Source organism: Vidua macroura, chromosome 3 (assembly GCF_024509145.1).
Source record: "Vidua macroura isolate BioBank_ID:100142 chromosome 3, ASM2450914v1, whole genome shotgun sequence".
NCBI lineage: Eukaryota > Metazoa > Chordata > Aves > Passeriformes > Viduidae > Vidua > Vidua macroura.
The window spans coordinates 26,383,427-26,402,397 of NC_071573.1; the positions used below are offsets into that span (position 1 = coordinate 26,383,427).

Here is an 18,971-nt window from a genome sequence, read left to right on the forward strand (position 1 = left end):
AAAATAGTTTTATTTGGAAACAGCTGCTTGTGAGAAATGTGATTTTTTTAGATACTTGATATATTTACTGCTTAGTTTTATTACTTTTAAAAAACCACCATTCAGTAGGATTATTGCATATTGGCTGCTTAATAGAAACACTGAAGTAATAATTTCAAAGTCAGTATGTGGTTGATTCATTTCCCTTTAAAACAATTCTCATTTCATCTTAGTTTCTTGCTCAGTGGGATGCTGCCACAGTGAGATATGTGAAATACTTGATGAGGAAGGTGCGTGTCAACTACGACCGCCATGGCCAAGCATTTTCCAGCATTCATGGAGTGAGAGAGGACATCGCAGGGAATTTGCACATAGTGAGGAGGAGGGATAAAGGGGCTCTTCCAAGTTCATGGTGAGAAAAATAAGGAAAGATCTGTGCTTAGCTTTCCCAGGGAAAGGAAAGGAGAGTGAATGTTATGGAATGAATAGTCCTCTTCACCCTCATATCTCTAGTCTGATTTTATCTACTTGTGACCAAATATTATTATTTTTTTATTTTGTGTTCTCTCAATTCAGTACTAATTTTGGAGCTGTTAGAAAGTAATAAAGTGGCAAATTTCAAAAGTGTGGTGATAATTGATTTCTTAAGGACAGGGAAACTATGCATGGATTCTTGCTTCTTGTCTTCAGTGTGTAGCCTATTACCTTGGCATCAGTTAAACCATCTCTTAAAAGACAGTAATTAGCCTGTGCTGAGAGTTTTTCACTGCCTGAAGAACTTTTAACAGTACAAAAGAGTCAGTAGTGCAGGTGAAATACTCCCTTTGTTGTCAGAACTGAAAATAATAGCTAGTAGGAACCACTTAAGGTACAGAACAAAGACCGAAAGAGTTACATCCTACATGCATGGGCAATGCATCTTATTTTTCTTTTGGAACTTCACAGAGCTCCTCTGCCTGTCTCCATCCTTTCCCTCTACCCTGCATTGCAGTGTCCATCCGTCTCACTGAAGAAAGACAGACCCTACTCACTTGTCTCTTTGCCCCAGTAGCAGCATTAGACATACTCAGCCGGTCTATCTGACTCAGAGTGATTCTGGTCTTCCGATTACAGCACGCATTTACTAGTTTCCCATGCTGTGTTCTTTGGGAGGCAGTCTTCTCTTTCTCCACTTACTTCATGATGATGGAACTACCAATTTTAACCCCTCTTCCTTGTCTCAGCATGGTTTTGATAGTCAGTGTAAATGTTTGATGATAATCAACTGTATCTTCCCTCTGACATCATTGTTGCTGCTGGAGCATCTGGTCTCTGGTCTGTAAAGTATTAACTAATACATTCTGTCATCCAAGCAGCATTTTCTGAACCCACTTCCTTGCCTTTAGGTAACTTGTTTAGATTTGAATGAATGAGTTTGTTTAACGTAGCATTTTAAGCCTAATGATCCAAATACAGATTTTTTTGTTTTGCTTTTACTGGAGTAGAATAATAATAATGAGTGTAGAAACAAAAAAAAAATTTGCTAAGTTTAAAAAAAACAAACAAGCCCAGCCAGCAAAACCCACAATTGACAATATAATTTTTTTAAATCTAATGAGGTGAGATAGATGAATACAGAAGCTGGGTCAAAAAGCTTATGTAATTTTCAGACCCTAAATATAGAATGGTGTAATGACACAAAAAGATCAATCTGTGCACATGTTCTGATAGAGTATTTTTATTTTGTTCTTATTCTGCGCATGCAGTTTCAAACTAAGCTGGACACCCTCTGCTTGGAAAAACAGTCTTGCTAACATTCCTGCCTTATGCTATGTGCCAATATAAATTGACATGTAGCATGTAGGTTTCTTTATGATTGTAGTCTGGGTGTGGAATTGTTTTGTTGATAGAAAAGTTTCCGTGTTCTCATTGTTAAATTTACTTTTTTTTTTTTTCATTTTTAATAGTAGTGGAATGGGGTGATGATGTTAAAGCAGTGTCAGAAGATGAAGCCATGGTGCTGGTGAACCACCAAGCGACGGGTGACGTCTGCACTCTGATGATGTGCCTTCAGGATAAAGGCACGGTAGGCTACGTCCGGGGCGGGGGTGGCTGCTGTGTGTGCTGTGTTCCCTTGGGACTGCTTGTGTCCCTGCGTGGCCCTAATGGCTCACTTGGGGCTGTTAACCCACCAGGTCATCTCATAGGGAGCTTTTTGTTTGGATTTGGTCCAGTGTGACAGCCAGTAGCTTGGAGCAGGTATAGACCCTGAATGTTGTCTTTGGAGAAGGTCAGATGTGATCTGAGTCACTGTGCATCTAGTCAAGGTTAACGCAGAGGGAAGCAGATCTCCTCACAAGTAATCATGTACTTGACTTTTTCCTCTCACCTTATGCCTTTGTGCAGCTCAAGGCAAATTTGCTCAGACCAACACAGGTCTAGCTTCTTGGTTATGACTTTATTCCAGCATGGAATTTTTCTCAAAGTTAGAGCAAGCTGTGTATGGGATTTTGGTAGGATGAGGGTATGCCAAAATTAAGCTACCTAGCTAAGGTCAAAATTGCTTGAGCTTTTATTTCACAAGCCCTTATGGATTTCTTGGTGAGATGTGTAACTAATGTTAATTATTCTATGCATTACTGTTCAGAAAATTTATATCTAAGGTATGGAAACCAGAGTACAGGGTCTAAACAGGAGATCAGATTTCTGTACAAATCAGGAAGAAGGGCTGTGTGCATGATTAGGCTACAAAGGGTAGGAGGTATACCTGTCAAGCTGAAAAAATGCGTCAGCTGTATTTGTCTTAGTGTTGTCTTCTTTCTTGAAGTCTCTTAGTGTTGCTTCCTTCACCATACTCTGAAGAAACAAGGAAACAAGAACTGCTTTTTGTTGCATCTGCACAATTTGTACCTGGCACTGTTTTTCTTAGTGCAAATTAATATAGTTACAGGCACGCTTACCTTTATCAGTGATTTACCATTTATTAATGGTAAATCACTGATAAAGATATGCTTTCCTGTAACTTTTTTAGCAAGTTTTCCAGATCTTGCTTATGACAGCAAAGCTGATTAAAAAAAAAAAACCAAACCCAAACAAAACCCAACACCTTTTAAACAACCGCACCTCACAAAGTATGAAAATGCTACTCAAGATGGAGCAGAGACCTTCCCCTCCCTTCCCTTCCCTTCCCTTCCCTTCCCTTCCCTTCCCTTCCCTTCCCTTCCCTTCCCTTCCCTTCCCTTCCCTTCCCTTCCCTTCCCTTCCCTTCCCTTCCCTTCCCTTCCCTTCCCTTCCCTTCCCTTCCCTTCCCTTCCCTTCCCTTCCCTTCCCTTCCCTTCCCTTCCCTTCCCTTCCCTTCCCTTCCCTTCCCTTCCCTTCCCTTCCCTTCCCTTCCCTTCCCTTCCCTTCCCTTCCCTTCCCTTCCCTTCCCTTCCCTTCCCTTCCCTTCCCTTCCCTTCCCTTCCCTTCCCTTCCCTTCCCTTCCCTTCCCCCTCCCTCATCTAGAGCAGGCTGTTGTAAAAGTACTTTTGATTGCTTTCATTTCTTTTGGAATTGAGGGAATTTGGTATATATGGTATTCTGTGCTGTATCAAAATGAGCAGAATGACAGAATAAGCTCTTTAAATCTCCCTCATCAAAATTGCACATAGGACAATCTTGTGGTAAAGATATGCCTGTGAGGGTGTAGTCCTGTGGATATGAGTGGCATATGATCTTAACCACTATTTCATAGATACAAATCTAAGTCATGTTTATCCCATTTGACCCCATAGCTTAAACATTTCAATCAAGACAGAGTAAGTTTCAGTGAATGTAAGAGATACTAAAAATGAAGGAAAGCATTGAGATCACAAATAATCTTCACCATGGAAATTATTAGGTTTGCATGCTTTTAGAAAAGCAGGAAATCCCTAAAATCACTATCTTTTCCTTTAAGTAGTTGCAGTCATTGCTCTTGGAATGTGCATGTCCAGAGCTTAGTATGGCGTTGATGTCTTTAGCTAATAAAGAAATAAAACAATATGAGCTTCAGTACATGCTTAAAATATAGCATGACTAGTACAAGTGGCTGAAAATAATGAGAAAGATAACGATATTTTATCTTTGCTAGAACTGTATGGATCAGGTGCTTTTAAATAGCATGCTTCGTATTTCTAAAGAGAATTGTCTTTACTTAGCGTGACTGTGAAAGTACTGGAGGAAAAAAATAAACCTACCAGTCCAGAAACAATCATTTTACAGTATGCAAATGCTTAAATTAGTCAGCTTTCCTTAAATCCAGTTTAAACTTAACATGGAGTCCTTCACAAGCTTGATACTCATCTATCAGCAAGATTGTAATTTTCAAGATTTTTTTTTTGTTTAGGAGAGTTAAGCTTGTGCCAGTCCAGAACTTTTTTTGCTTGCTTTTACCAGCCAGTACAGACCAAAACCAGATGTAATCTGCAAGCACTTATAGAGTTTAATGCTGCTTTAAAAAAAAGTGTTCATGTAAGACATCAGAAGTGTTCACTCTAAAGTTCTGGATTTTTCTATTTAGTGAGGCAAACTCATGAGACAGTCTTGTAACTTGACAGTGTTCCCCAAGGGTGGTGTCAGGAGCCATGATGGTATTTTTTCTAGTATTTTATAAATCCTTATATACCAATGAGAGTGTAGCCTATCTGTTTTAAGTCAATTTAGTCTCACAAAGCAGTAAGATAAAATACATGTGCTGAGATATTTCTGGTTTTTTAGATTCACTTACGTGAATAAGAAAAAATGATCTCTCTCTAGAGAAGTGGAACTTAAGCTAAAAATTAGAATTTTAGTGGAAGAACTGGATTGGCATTGTTTGATTAATACATGATATCATAATATAAGCCAGACAGCAAAGTTTCAGGTGAACCAGAAGTGACCTAATTACACTTTTAGTAAAGTTTGAGAAATTGTTCCAATTTCTTTGTGAAAGCAAGAGTTAAAAAAATTCATTAAGTAAGTTGTGGTCTCATAAATATTGAAGGTTATGTGTTTAACAAAAAGAAGTAGGTTAAAATGCTGCTCTTGCTGCTTTCTGACAGGATTAAGACTGATAAATGTGGGGTTTTCTTGTGATTTGTAACAGAGAGCAGTGCCAGGAAGGGTGCAGTGGGGACAAAAGTGCAGCTTGCAGTGGTTTGCGTGCAAATTTCAAGTTGTACTTTCTCAGGTTTCATTGTTAAGTTACAGGTGCTTGAAAGATGAAAGTCAGTCTATCCAGGTTGCTTTGTTATGAAATCTGTGTAGACTGAAGTGAAAATGGGCCTGTGAATAGAAGGCACCTAGATTTTTTTTATATAGTTGGTAAAACCTTTTTCTAGCTTCTGAACTTACTTAACCATGAAGGAAAAAGGACCTGAAGTGGCATCCAAAAGTTCTTTGAAGCCATTGACAACTATTAATTTTGTTCAGAATACTTCTAAATGTCTTTGTTTAAACCTCCTTCAAATGCAAGTGATAAGAGGCTCATCTCATAAGTGTTGTTTTATTCCTGAGAATACTAAATTGAGGCGTCACTACGTAGAAGAGTTACCAGCAAAATTTTGCAGTGTCCTCTATTCTGCCCTTGCTAGCAGAATAAAATGAATACCCATTAATCTCATTTGCCTTTTGGCTGCAGACAAGATAAGTGTGTCCTATTCTTTGAACTGCTTTTTGATTTGGTATGTTCGTATGTGTATATATTAATTCATACATAAAAATACTTTTCTCTTTGTACTTCTTGCCATTGCCTAGGCTTGCAGGCAGATTTATGATCACTGGGCTCTGAAGTTTGTCTCTTTGTAGCCCACACACAGCAGAATGTGTGTCCCAGTTGTAATTTGTATGTCACACTTATCTTTGACATAATCTCATCACTCCTCAGGAAGACTGGGGAAGCTCAGGGATGCTAGTTAGAAGCCCTAAAACAAGGTGAGATGGACTTCAGACTTCGAAGAGCAGTGATCAACTTGCAGGATAAATCTGCCATTATCTAGAGAAAAAGACACAGCATCAAGTAGTATGGTAGGGGAGAAGAGTAGCACTGCTGGGCAAGAGTTCCTCATCCAGGATTGCCATGGAACATCTGAGGCCAGTGTTGACTCCTCAAAAGACACGTTTTCTTTCCAGCAAAGCAGAGTATTAAGCTTGCTTATCTCCTCCAATAAAATATATTATGTTGGTTTAACTTCTGCTTGATACAATAGAACAACAGTTGTCAAAATGCCAAAATAGTAGATGAACACTGTCAGGCCTGAGTACTGCTGCAGGCTAAATCATCATTAGTGAAATTTAGGTGGTGTTTTTATCAAAGGATGTAGTTCCCTACACCAGCCTGTCACCTTTGGATGATGCATGGGCATGAGCTTACTGTAGTGCCTTGATGAGCGGTAACACCTCTGATGACGCTTTTTAAAACTCTTTTCCTTAGGGCATACCTTTTCTTTCTTTCTTTTTTTTTTTTTTAATAAAGCTTTTTAGTTTACTGAAATGGAAAGAATGTTAATGTCTGCAGAGAAGAATTTGGATTTAAGATCCTCACTTTAATTTAACACGGGCCTGAAGATAGCTGTAGGATAAAGAATTTCACCAATATTAGTCTCAAGTAAGGCATTGGATCTAGGAACTATTTTTTCTTTTGTCACTTACAAATACATAGTGTGCCTTTGGTCCTTTGGATGTGTAGCATCTAGTAAGGAATACCACTGGCAGACAGGAAGGGATAATAGCATGTTATCTTTATTTCTTAGGCTTCTTTCTTTCGTGTTTGCCTCAAAGTGTGTGAGAAAGCTGCAAAGCAGAAGGTGCTTGAATGATCATCTGACCACCAGAGAAATGTCACAGTCCTTCATGTTCTTTGTTGATAGTGGTAAATGGAAGAGTTCTGTCTGACATGACCTCAGGTTCACTGAACTTGGGTCAGTCATGATGTGGCCTCATAACACAGGGAAGAGAAAAGGCAGCCTGGCCTATGATTGGGAACATGTAAGAGATGCTGGATTTTCCAGTTTTGGAGAACCACTTCCTACCCCTCTCAAAAACTACATGTAGAAGAGATAGAGGAAAAAGACCTTGTGAGAAAAGAAGCTTTTTCTTTCTGTTGTTTACTTCGTTGGGAGTAATTCTCTATTTTAAATCTCAAAGGACTGAACAGGTAAAGTAGCTGCCTTCACTGTCCTGTAAGCACTGATAGTCAAGTGAGTCGATCAGCTCAGCCTCTGTTTTTGCCTTCCCACTGTGCTGCTTGACTGGGACAAGTGGCTGCTCTGCCATGGCTAATATTGTAGAACTGTATATTACATAACAAAAAGGCAGCTGTTTAATCCTGGGAGAAGCACAGCACCTGTGCTGCTTTATATTTTGGGCATAAAGGACCTTATTCTATTTATTTGCTAGTTTTATTGCTGTTGTAAGAGTGACAAGAGTGTGACCAGTAAATACGTAATTCATCATTCTCTGCACTTGGTAATTCTTTCATTTTTAACATTTATTTTTACTTTTCAGGTTGTCCGTCAGATGATGTGGCTGATGGACCATATTTTTAAGTATACAAACTTTGGCATTGTGTCTCTAATCCATGGAGACTTCTTTATAAGACAGGTAAATGGAAACACATAATACTGCTTTATGTTTATATTTGGAGCATTGTGGTGTTACAGGACTTACTTACCACTTCTTGGTTGGTTTGCACAATGAAATAGCTGTGCTGTACAGTGTATATTTGAGGAGGTCTTTGTTCTGAAGCTACTTTATTTTCCATGCTATTTTTATTATTTGCATGGACACAAATGATGATGGACTCCAGTGGTGAAGGGAGCCTATTATGAGAGAGGTGTACAAGCAAAATACATGGGCAGTCTTTTTTATCTCTGTTTCTGAGCACACCTCTCATCTTTCCTTAGTGGCCTTGAAGCCATGCAGAGAGTCTGTCTGGTTAAGGCACTCTTCTGGCTGCAAAGTTTCAAATTAGGAAAGGCAGGACCGTCCCTTTTGATGGTGACATAGTAGTGAATCAATTTAAGGTGGTGATGGACCTGTGTAAATAGTAATTAATTGATTCTTGAAGGTTAATTATTATTTGAACATTAGGAAAGAATGTCTGTTGAGCTCAGCATCTCAAATATTAGTGAGTGAGACCCTCAGATTATTTCATACAGTTTGGGTAGGATTTTTTGTTGTTTGGTGGCTGTTGATCAAACTCTCAAAGTAGAAGCTCAGGAGGCCGATGAAAAGCATGAACCTGTTGCCAGTTACATGAACTGTAATATCCATCATACATGTTTCTTTCCTCTCCTTATTCATTTCTCTGGATATAAAATGTATGGAGAGTCAGAGAGAATTAATGAATTTTCACATTGCACAGAAGTTAATTTACTCCAAATGAAATAAAGAAATGCCTAATCACAGCGGTACACAGCTGAAGTGAGATTCACTAACACTAGAGGCATAGTTAGAAAACAATGGTCTCTAGAGGCACACAGCTGTGTATTGTAGAGGATGGATGGAAGGAGCAGTGTTGGATGCTTTGTAAAATACAAATCTGTTCCAATAGGTAGAATTTACAATATGCGCATTTTGAGGTACGCAGGGCTGTGACCTTGTTAGTTATGATTTCTGAACGTGGGGTTGCAATTCCAGTTACAAAACCAAACCATCACTGAGCTGCAAAAACTAAGGCTTTTCCTCATTTTTGTAAAGTGGCTGACATAGACAACATCACCAATACAATGACGTCATTGTGAGTCTAAAGATAATCCAATTGAAAATAAAATGTTTCTAGGCTGTTAGCCTTTGGGTTTGGCAAAATACTTCATGTGAGTGAGTAATGGTCCTTTGCCTAACTCTAGACAGGCTCTAGTAATATTTGGATGGTTATTGTTCACTGCTCTTAACTACTGTGCTATCCTGGAGTCTTGTGGTCTGATAAGAAAGGACTGGCTTAACTGAGCACTTTTATATTGCTTTATAATGGCATTATGATGAGCAGGCAGAGCCTTTTCCTTCCCTCTCATGTGGCAAGTCAGAAGTAATTGCAGTGGTGAGACTTAAATGTAGGAGAAGCACTTTCACAAAACTCACCTTTAGTAAAATACTGTCTTTCATTCAACCCCACTTGTTCCCTCTTCCTTCCTCTGACCAAAGAAAACCCCAACTAACCACCAAAGAGTGCAATGTTTGTGGCAGTTTTGTTGCCATTTCAGAGAATTAAAATCACCTCTGCTGAAGAGAGCTTTAATTTTGCCCTCCTCCACTCAAATCCTTTGAGTGATTTGACAAAGTTACTTTGGAGCACTCAAAAATGCTAATTAATGTAAAGAGATTCCTCTGAAAATTTTGGTATCTTGGTGCATGCAGAGATGGCAAGAGGAAAGATTGTTCCTGAAGATATTTGTGCAGTAATTAGGGCTGTATCTTACTGTTCTTAAGTGAAGAAGTTGTCCTAATGCACCAAAGAGGAGAAATGGTGTGAGTCATTGGAGAGTGCAGATCTGAGTGAGGTCTGTGGTTCTGCCGTGGTAACCCAGCTGAGACCTGGTCTACAGACCTCCAGTAGGTATTCCAAGGAGAACATTGCTTTTTATTGTCTCAGGGGCTTATTTTTATGTCTGAAAAAAGAGAAACCTTAGTAGTATAATAATTATGTCTGATGTTATCTCTTTAAAGCAATCACTTTATTTAGATAATGTTTTATCCTTACAGGGGAGAACACACCGTGACCAGCAGCTTGTGTTGCTCAAAGATCATCTAGAAAAATATTACAGGAGCCGCAATCGGAAATGGATTGTTTTATTTCCAGAGGGTGGCTTTCTTAGGAAAAGAAGAGAAACAAGCCAGGCATTTGCCAAGAAAAATAATTTGCCATTTCTTAAGCATGTCACCCTGCCAAGACTTGGGGCAACACAAGTAATTCTGAAAACGCTTGTAGCGCCGCAAGAAAATGGAGCTCCATCAGGTGGAGATGCTGTGAGAAAAGGTAAAGGTCACTTCACTGTATGGGTATAAAGCAAATTAAATGTCAAATATTTGAGTTTAAAAAAAACATTGTGTAGAATTGGTCTCTTTAAATATCAAATACATTGTAAAAATGTTTTCACAAATAGTTTTAGTTCTGCTAAGTTTATATTTGATGTTGAGACCAAAAAAACACCTTACTTTTATTTATTCTGTGGTATGGCTGCATGAGTGCGTGGCTTGGTTCATATGATGAGTGAAGCAGATACTGGAATAGGTGCCCAGGGTGAGCAGGAAGGTGATCTACTCCTTTTGGCAAGATTGATGGTTTGCAGTAGTTTGTGACAGCATGGAACTATAGTAAAAGTATTTCTGGAATATGCTAGCTATGTTCCTACTTTTATTCCAGGCTTTAGAAATTTCTTTGCATCCACTGCTATATACTTTATTCCTCTTCCTGAATTATTTTCCACTGAGTTCAGGTTCTTCTGTTCTGTACAGATCTTTGTGTTGCCTGTCACCATTGTTGCTGGAGTTCACTGTCACTGATCACTAGATTTGAAGGATCGTTTTGGCTGTCATGTCAGAAGAGTTATGAGAGAATAAGAGTATTCCTGCAGCATTTTTGTTCTGGGATGCCTGGGCTATAGGGGAGGGTATAGATGGGTATGAATAATGGCTGTAGTTACGGGATGTGGTGCTTTAGTCTCTCAGTTTTTAAAATTAACTTCATGGCATATTCAAGAGCAGGGTGAGATCTTTCTTAACTTCCTTGTGGATTTCTGTTACTTATAGAAACAATGGATTGGGTGGTTGTGGTAGTTTCTTACTGATGGGTGGGGCTGGTGTTTCCACAGCCAAATTTTGATAATCATTTAGCAATTTGAAACAAAGATCCTTTCTAACGAACCCACATATGTAGAAGACTTTGGATTATTTTCTGTCTGCAGTTCGAATTTCAGAGTTAGCGAGAACCCTTGTACAGAAATTGATTCCAGATTTTTAGTTTTGAAGTTACTCTTGTCAGTATAGGAAATAAATTGAGATGATGTTCTTGGAGAGGTAAAGGTAGGATTTAAAATGAGCTGAAAAGTCAAGCTGTGGAATGCACCAGAGTTTTTCCTGTCAGGCTACATTCAGAAAAGAAAGGCTGAAGAAAGATCTTGTTGTCATAAAACATTTTAGGTTTAAAAGAGAGAAGCTGAATACGCTGGTCCTTGTTAAAAAGTTTGGGTTTTTCTGAGGAGAAAAGTTTGGCCTGTTCCTGTTCTATTTCTTGCTGTCTTAAAAAGTTAGAGAGAGTAAGAAGTTCCCCAAATTAATTATAAGTTGTCTGGCTCTGGAGAGAGACCAAAAGTGCTTGTCAAATACCAATTTTATATTTTCCTATTCTTAGGTTGCTATCAACTTAGCTGAACGTCAAACTTGCCTTCCTTTTTTTTTTTTTCCCTCTTTGAGTGGCATCATTCAGGCTCTAGAGAAATGAGCATTTGATAGTAGTGGACCTAACTGGGTACTAAAATAAAGGAATTCTCTCAGAAATAAAATGGAACCATACTGTCCGTCCTACTCAAGAAAAGATAATTGGGCAAAAGTAAGAATGAAATGCGTGGGTTTAGCTGTCACGCTTTCATAGTAACGGACTTGAAAACATACTAAAAGGGATGAAAAAGAAAAGTGAAAGTAAATTTTATATGCTAGGAAAATAGTATTTGATACATAGTGACACAGGTATTTTATATCCTCTCTTCTTTTAAGCTCACAAAAATATTTCCAGCATTGTAAAACTTCCCTTTCAGAGAGGTATGAAATAGTTCTTTATTGTATCTTGTATAAAAGATCCTTCCTCTCATCTCTTGATTTCTGAATGCTTTTATTGGTCTCTTGCCATGTCAGAAAATGTTTGTTCAATTTTATGAAGTATAGTTCTATGAATTGCTATGGTTATATTATAAAGTTAGAAGTCTAACAAAGTTAGTGGATAGCTTTACTTTTAATCTCTTCCATCTTTTCCCTTTTTTTAATCACATTAAAAAAACATGTCAGTGAAATCAAGCTTCCCTCCTATTCAGGTGGCCATTGTTAAGCTGTGGGTGCTAGAGCCAGGTGTAGTGCACAGAGTAAAGGTTTTGCCGGTGGCTGGCATAGAGACTGCCTGTAAACCTTTTGTACATTATAACTCTTCTCCTTTGCTTGGGAAGTGGTTTCTTTATCAGAAGCATCACGCTTGAACTTCATGGTTTGCTGGACACATATTTCATCTGCAGCACTTCTTGTGCTCTATACTATCTTAACAATGTTCCTGGAGTCCTGGGTTGCCAAATTATTCAGCTTACTATAATAAGCTTTCTACTCCATCATATTCTCCCTTTTTGTCTCCACCAAACCTTATTGATACTCGTGGTAATTCACCTTCCTCTCCCACATGATTTTAGGTAAATTGGTTTATAGATTGAGTTTTCTTCATCAAAAATTATGTCCCCTTCCTGTTGAGTTTCCTGGGTAGCTGTTTTAATGTTGAGTCATCATACACAGTTCTGTTTTTGACTGCTGTCATTTTATTAGTACTTAATTCATTTTAAATGATCCTTGTAGCTTTTATACCGTTGTGAATTTGATACCATTCTATTTTCTCAGCTGGAGTGATGTGTTAAATTGGGTGAAAGAAGAAAAGATGACAGAGGAAACAATAATAAAAGGTGGTTCATCCTTAAAATACTGTTATCACAGTTTGACACAAACCAAGTCAGATACAGTTGTTTGATTGTCATGCCCCAGCTCCTCAGCCAATCTGGCTTTTGCATGTCACATGTCACTGAAGCTGTGGCCTTCAAGTCGTAGTTCAAGAACTGGGCTAATTGTAACTCAATGCTACATTATCTGCCCTGCTCTAAGGTCTCTAATCTGATTTATGGCATCCCCTTGGTAGAGGTGGGTTTATGTTGAGAAGTGCAAGGTTCAGTAACCTCCCAAAAAATTCATTAATTTTAATTATGACCTTAATATCCAATCCCCTTTTCAATTTATTTTTATTCTAGTAAGGAACTTAGCACAGTTTAGTAGCTGATTCTTCCTCTGTAAAGTGACAGGAAGAACAAATGTTCCTGACAATTAATACTGTTTGATAATTCTTGTAATAATTCTATAATTCTAAGTGATCAATTCCTTATCAGGGGCTTTTCCAGGACAAGCAGCCTCTATTGCCGTAATTTTTTCCTCTTAACAGGTTTCTTTCTTATTTAAAAACCCAAGTACCAACCTTCCTTGGAGTGAATTTTAACTTATTGCTGGTAAATACTAAATTAAGTTACTGAAATGCTTATTGCTTATTGCCCTTGGGAACTCTTGTTTAGTTTAACAAAATTATGTAATTGTATTCCTAAATTAATAGAAGGATGAAAAAACATAGGAAAGGTAGTACAATCATTTGATAGCATGACCACTGCTGAAGCTAAATAATGCAGAGAATGTAGGTAAGTGATGTCTGTCCCTGAAAAGAAAGTTTAAGGTACTTCTGATGTCTGATGAAAGCCTCCAGGTGGGACAGATGGGCCAGCACTGCTGCCAGCACCCTCATTCCAGAAGAAAGTTTTAGTACAGAACAGAAATAGGGGCAGTATAAAAACACTTGATGAACAGCCATCATCACCCTAACCCTGTAGTGACCTACGTGTGTGTTCACAGGGGTATTTTACAACTTTTTGATTTTTTTTAGCACAACACGTTATCTTTTACATGGTTGCAAATACACTGTTTCTTCAGTTGATAAGAATTGATTTTGTGAGTTTCAGGACTAACAAAATGTTCTAAATGCCAGAAGCTGACAATTCAAAGGATTTTGGAGCTATTGTTCTTCAAATATGCACATTCCAGAACTTATTTTTGATCAAACTTGCTCTGGTGTGTTTTTTAAAGTCTGTTTTATTTTACCATGCAGCATTTTTTTGTCTGATAAGAGGTTACTATGAGCGTAGTTAGAGCCATACTGAAATCTTACCTTACTATTTTCAAGTGCAGCAGAGTACATTCAGTTCTGATGCTGTTTCTCTTGGAGAAATTCAGTTTTCACTTCTGCAGGGTTGTAAATTGAACTTCATAATTGATTTTTTTTAAAAATCAAACTTTTTCATTCACTGTTACCTGAGGAATGTGACTTGAATAATAGGTGAGAAAGCTTTTGATTGTTGTTTTTTCTTCCCCCTGGAAAGAAGGCTTCTTGTTTTGTTCCAGGTGATTTGTTGCATCAAAATCTTGGAATGATGAGTAATATGTTCAGTCTGAGAGTTAATCTTTGGAGAAAAAAGTTAATTCTGGGGTCGGTTATCCAGTTGATAACACAAGGACAAGAACAAGGGACAAGAACAGATTGCTGTGCAGGGAGAGGCAACAGCCTCTTTGGCTGCATTAGAGTGGTACAAGTGTTCAGGAAACCACACCTGAATACTAACAAATACTTTCTTTTCCAAGTGCAAACTGCAGTCCTCAGGTCCACACCTGGCTGGTGCATTCTTTCCCACTCTGAATCCTGTCTGGCAGTGTGACACCATCCAGAGCTCAGCTGGAGGCAAGCTTTCTTGCTGAAATCTGCTTATTATTTATTCTTTTTCTCAGTGGCAAACACTCTCTGCTGGTGGGTTTGAGGGGTTCTGTACATCATCTGATCTGGTGTTTAGCTTGAGTTGACCCAGGAAATAGCAACCCCAGGGAGGACAAAGAGGGGGAATGAAGAGAAGCTTTGAACCAACATAAATTTGTGATTGTAGACAGTCAAGTATCTGTTGTGAAAGGACTTTAGAGGATGACAGCTTGAGTGCCTTGAAGACTCTGATGATGAGTTGCTTCTTAAGTAAATATGGAGCAACTTAATATCATTGAATCCACAGTGAAGAAAATAGTTGTGAAGATTTGCCTCTGCTGACGATTTGGAAAAAAACCCAAGACCCCAAATAACAAACAAGTTAAGAAGCTGTTTAAATTTTACTTTTTTTTTTTTTTGTCTAGGCCAGAAAGTTGTTGTTCCATGTGATTGTTCAGTTTTGTCTTAGCACTCATAAGGCAAGTATGTACCATTCACACTAAGACACATCACTGCTGCGTGGTTTGGGTGCTGTTGTGTAGGGCAGGTGCCTGTGGGCATGTTCAGAAGGTTTATGTGCTATTTTAAAAGAACCAGACTGTTAACATTTTCAAGCAGTGTGAAAATCCGTATCTTCCACCTGTGCTGGAAGTGGCAAGCAGACTGACACCACAGAAGAAAAACCAGTGCTTGGGGAGATCAGCTTAAGCATGGCCACTGCAGCAGCTTCTTCTGCTGACGTGTCTGACAGTCAGGCTGCTCAGTCTTTCACCAAGTACTAGAAATGAAAGATAAGAGTGTCTTTTAATGGTAGGTAGAAAGTTGGAAGAGTTTGGCTGTCAGAAAGGTGTGGCTGAATTGGCCAAGCCAAGCTGGGTGAGAGGAGTTCTTTAGCACAGGTATATGCAGCTCCCTGACTTCACAGGTACAAATGCCAGACCTGAGATTCACACCACGTTATAATTAATGCAGCAGTCTTTGGTTTGAGCTTCTGTTAATGTGCTCCATTTAAAAAAATAATAGAGTTTATTCTTGGTTAAAGGTCTGCTTACACTTGAAACCAGAGTCCTTGGAGATATTTATGTACCACTCCTTTGTATTTTATGCAGTTGTCAGTTTCTTTTCCAGTTTCAGGATCTGTCAGAGCTCCCAGGCTTTAAAATAAATTTGCTTATGAGCAGGTTGCAACATAGTATAAGCCCCCCCCCCCAAAAAAAAAAATTACAAGATGTATTTCAAAATTAATTTTCCTAAATCCTTGGTGATGTAGGTTTTTTTTTTGGCAGTCACATATCTTGGATGATTATGTAAGGCTTATTTTAAACCAGAGCAAGCACAAATACTGTGATTTGAGAGCGTGTGGAGGTAGCTGCACTAACACCTGCTTGCTCTAAAAGGAGGTCTGTAGAGGCTGATGTTGCTGTCAGAAGTTTTTTTTTCCTGGCCTGGGGTTTCTGGTGGGCTGTCTGTTTTTTTCCCTCACCCTACCCTGAAAAGGGCTGAAGGTGATTTTGGAGCTGGACTGAAGATCCAGTGCTGCACCAGCTCTCTTCACAAAAGCAGAAGGTAGAAAATCAGTGCAGCAGAGAACTGCAGGAGTCTTCCCTTAATTAAGTGCAAACCATTATCCACTGAAAGAACAGTTTTAAATATAGCTAAATATTGAATAAATTATTTTGAAACACTGTGCTGTAAATAATTAGAAAATGTGCCCATATTCATCTGGCACTTTTTCATTGCAATTAATGATCTTTGTTGCTTATTCACTTAGGCAATTTAACTTTGGCAATTTACTTGCCTTTATCCATTCTTGCTTTACATCTGGGAAAATAATAACTTGAATGACTTTGTTTCAAAATCTATTTCTAAATTAATACTTCTGTTGATTTAATACTAATTTCATATTGGCTCTTCTGTGATTCATTTCTGCTTTTAAAATGAAGCACTCTGTAGTTAGTGCTTTTCTTAAGAGAGACTTGACAAGTACTCTGTCATGATGCTGGCAAGCCTGCAGCCTCCAGTTCTCATTTCATGTGTCTGTCAAGGCTCTAAAATACTGTATTTCCAGTAGGTAACACTGAATGTTTCAGCTTGACATGTGCAGCTTACACTTGCCCTGGGTCAAGTTTTGTAATAGTATTTTGCATGGTGCTAACAACTCATAATCTAAATTTTAGGAAATGCTGTCTAGTCCTGTTGGAGTAGTACATTTGTAATGAAGCAGTACAACTCCACTGATGAGCAGACACCAAGAAAACACTGTCTGCTTGCTAAAGTAATTGATAGATACGTGTGATAGCATTGCCGTAATTTTCTTTTCACACTTAATTAAATTAAATGCAAATTAAATGAAATTAAATGCAAGTAGAAACTCGCAAGCCAGTCCTTGCATGTACATTCTAGCTGGAGTCGGTAACTGTGGCTTTCAGGGTGCTGCTCAGCCTGAGTGCTGCAGATTTCTTCAGGTAGATCTGTAAAATTAGAGTGGCCACTCTGGGCAAGGCCACACATTGGTCTAGCCCAACATCTTGTCCATGACTCCAGGTGGGTTAGAGAGAAAGAGTGTGAACACAGCAAACAGGCATCATACTTTTCCCACATACTCTCCAAGCTTCTGACAGTTTCCTGTGTGGTGGGTTTCCCAAGCCAGGTGGGGATTTCTGCCTGGTTAGTTAGCCCTCCATGGTTTCTCAGTTCCCTCTTGATCCCAGCTCCTCGCATCCTTGATATCCTTTAGCAAGAGATTCCCAAATTTTTTTTTTCACCCCCTCTGCACAAAGAATAATTTTTCTGTTTGCTATGAAAACTTTTCTTCTTGGCTGAGTTTTGAATGTCTGTTCTTGTATTGGGAAGGATGGTGAACACTCAATCCCCATGCATGTTCTTGGTGCTGACAGTGTTCTTGTCAACTTCTGTTACTTTTTTTTTTTTTTTGTAGCTTTCTCTGCTGCAGGCTTGAAGAGCACTGTACTTTGTACTAAAAGCTAACACTTCTTACATGCTCTTGCCCATGGGTGGCTGTTTCTGATAGTCGGCTTTTTAAATCCTTGGAGATACTGCCTGATGTGGTGTAAGCGTACTGTTGTACTAGTGCATCAAGCAGTAAGTGAGCATTACTCTGCTGGCCTGGGCATAACGTGACCTCAAACACAAGACAGCTCCAGAACAGAGAGAAAATTCACAGGCTGAACTCTTAAGTGCCATCTTGGCAATGTGGCCTTCCTTCTTGGTTTGCTCTGCAGATCTGCTGCTGTCCCTCTTAGCAAAGCTGTGAATTGAAGACATGCCAGAGAGGGGTCATTGATTTATGACCTGGACTATTGATGGTTGTAACTTATATTCAGATTTTATAGAGTCATGGAATATTCTGAGTTGGAAGGGACCCACAGATTTGATTCTTTTTACTCATCTTAATAGCAAATATTTTCACCTCCTTTGGTCCTTTTTTCGGTTTCTAAGTGAGCTGAGCAGCAGATGAACATGTACTGGTGTCAGCCTCTCCTGGAACCTTTTGGGTGCAGTATCTTACCCACTGTGAAAACTGACCAGCTTCTGTTCCTTGCTTTCTTACCCTGAGTACACCCTAAAAGTGATGCTTTTCCTCCTCATCCTGCAACTCACATTTTTAAGAACCTTTGAGGGATCTGCATGGCTGCTGCTCCATCAGTGATCTTTTAGAAAGGCCCAGGTGCAAATGTGCTTGAAGTGCAGACCAAGAAGCTTGGATGTTTATTTTAGCATTTTTCCTTTTGGTGAATGGGGGAAGCAGCTGACCTTGGGGCCAAGATGTCTTGTGATTGTACTCAAACCTGGTGAATGAGCTTGTTCTGTTCTGTGTACCACAGTATCTAAGAACAACAGAAATAACCATGAAATAAAATCTAAGTCCAGCTGAAGTTTGTAAAAGTATTTCTGTGCTCTGTAATGAAATCTGGATTTGATTTTTGATGGTCTTATTTCTTCCTCATGCCTCCTGAAGTAATATAAAAATTGCATAACTCTCAAATAAGTGACATGAAATTTTCTTTTTGTTCCTAGAAAGCAAATCCAAAGGCCTCCAGTGGGTGATAGATACAACTATTGCATATCCCAAAGCTGAACCTATAGACATCCAAACCTGGATTCTTGGCTACCGGCAACCAACAGTGACACATGTACATTACAGGTAGGAAGTAAAGCTGCTCCTCCTACACTGAGCTCAAGTATTCACAAATCAGTTGTGTCATTTCAGGATAGGGAAAATCAATAGCAGTGGGAGTGGGTTTTTTGTGTTTCACACAGGTGGGAAACTCATATTATTTAAACACAACACATCTTTTTTTCTAAAAGTTCAGTGACTATTCTGTATCTTAGGACAGACATTTAAGTTTTGGACTAATATCCTGTGGTTGAATAGAGTTGTGGGGAATATATCTGAAGGCTAGGTCATCTTTATTGTTAAGGTGCTGGTAAACCCAACTTGAATTCTTTAAATTTTGTTTTTTAG

General features: G+C 38.8%; 1 protein-coding gene across 1 annotated transcript in view; it reads left to right on the plus strand.

Annotated features, from left to right (window-relative positions):
* Window positions 1–18,971, plus strand: part of LPGAT1 (lysophosphatidylglycerol acyltransferase 1) — a 60,508-nt gene that overhangs the window by 26,785 nt on the left and 14,752 nt on the right. The window contains exons 4-7 of the mRNA XM_053974716.1: window positions 1,926–2,044; window positions 7,462–7,557; window positions 9,658–9,931; window positions 18,524–18,650. Of these exons, the coding sequence (XP_053830691.1) occupies window positions 1,926–2,044; window positions 7,462–7,557; window positions 9,658–9,931; window positions 18,524–18,650 (616 nt within the window). The remainder of the gene's footprint in view (window positions 1–1,925; window positions 2,045–7,461; window positions 7,558–9,657; window positions 9,932–18,523; window positions 18,651–18,971) is intronic.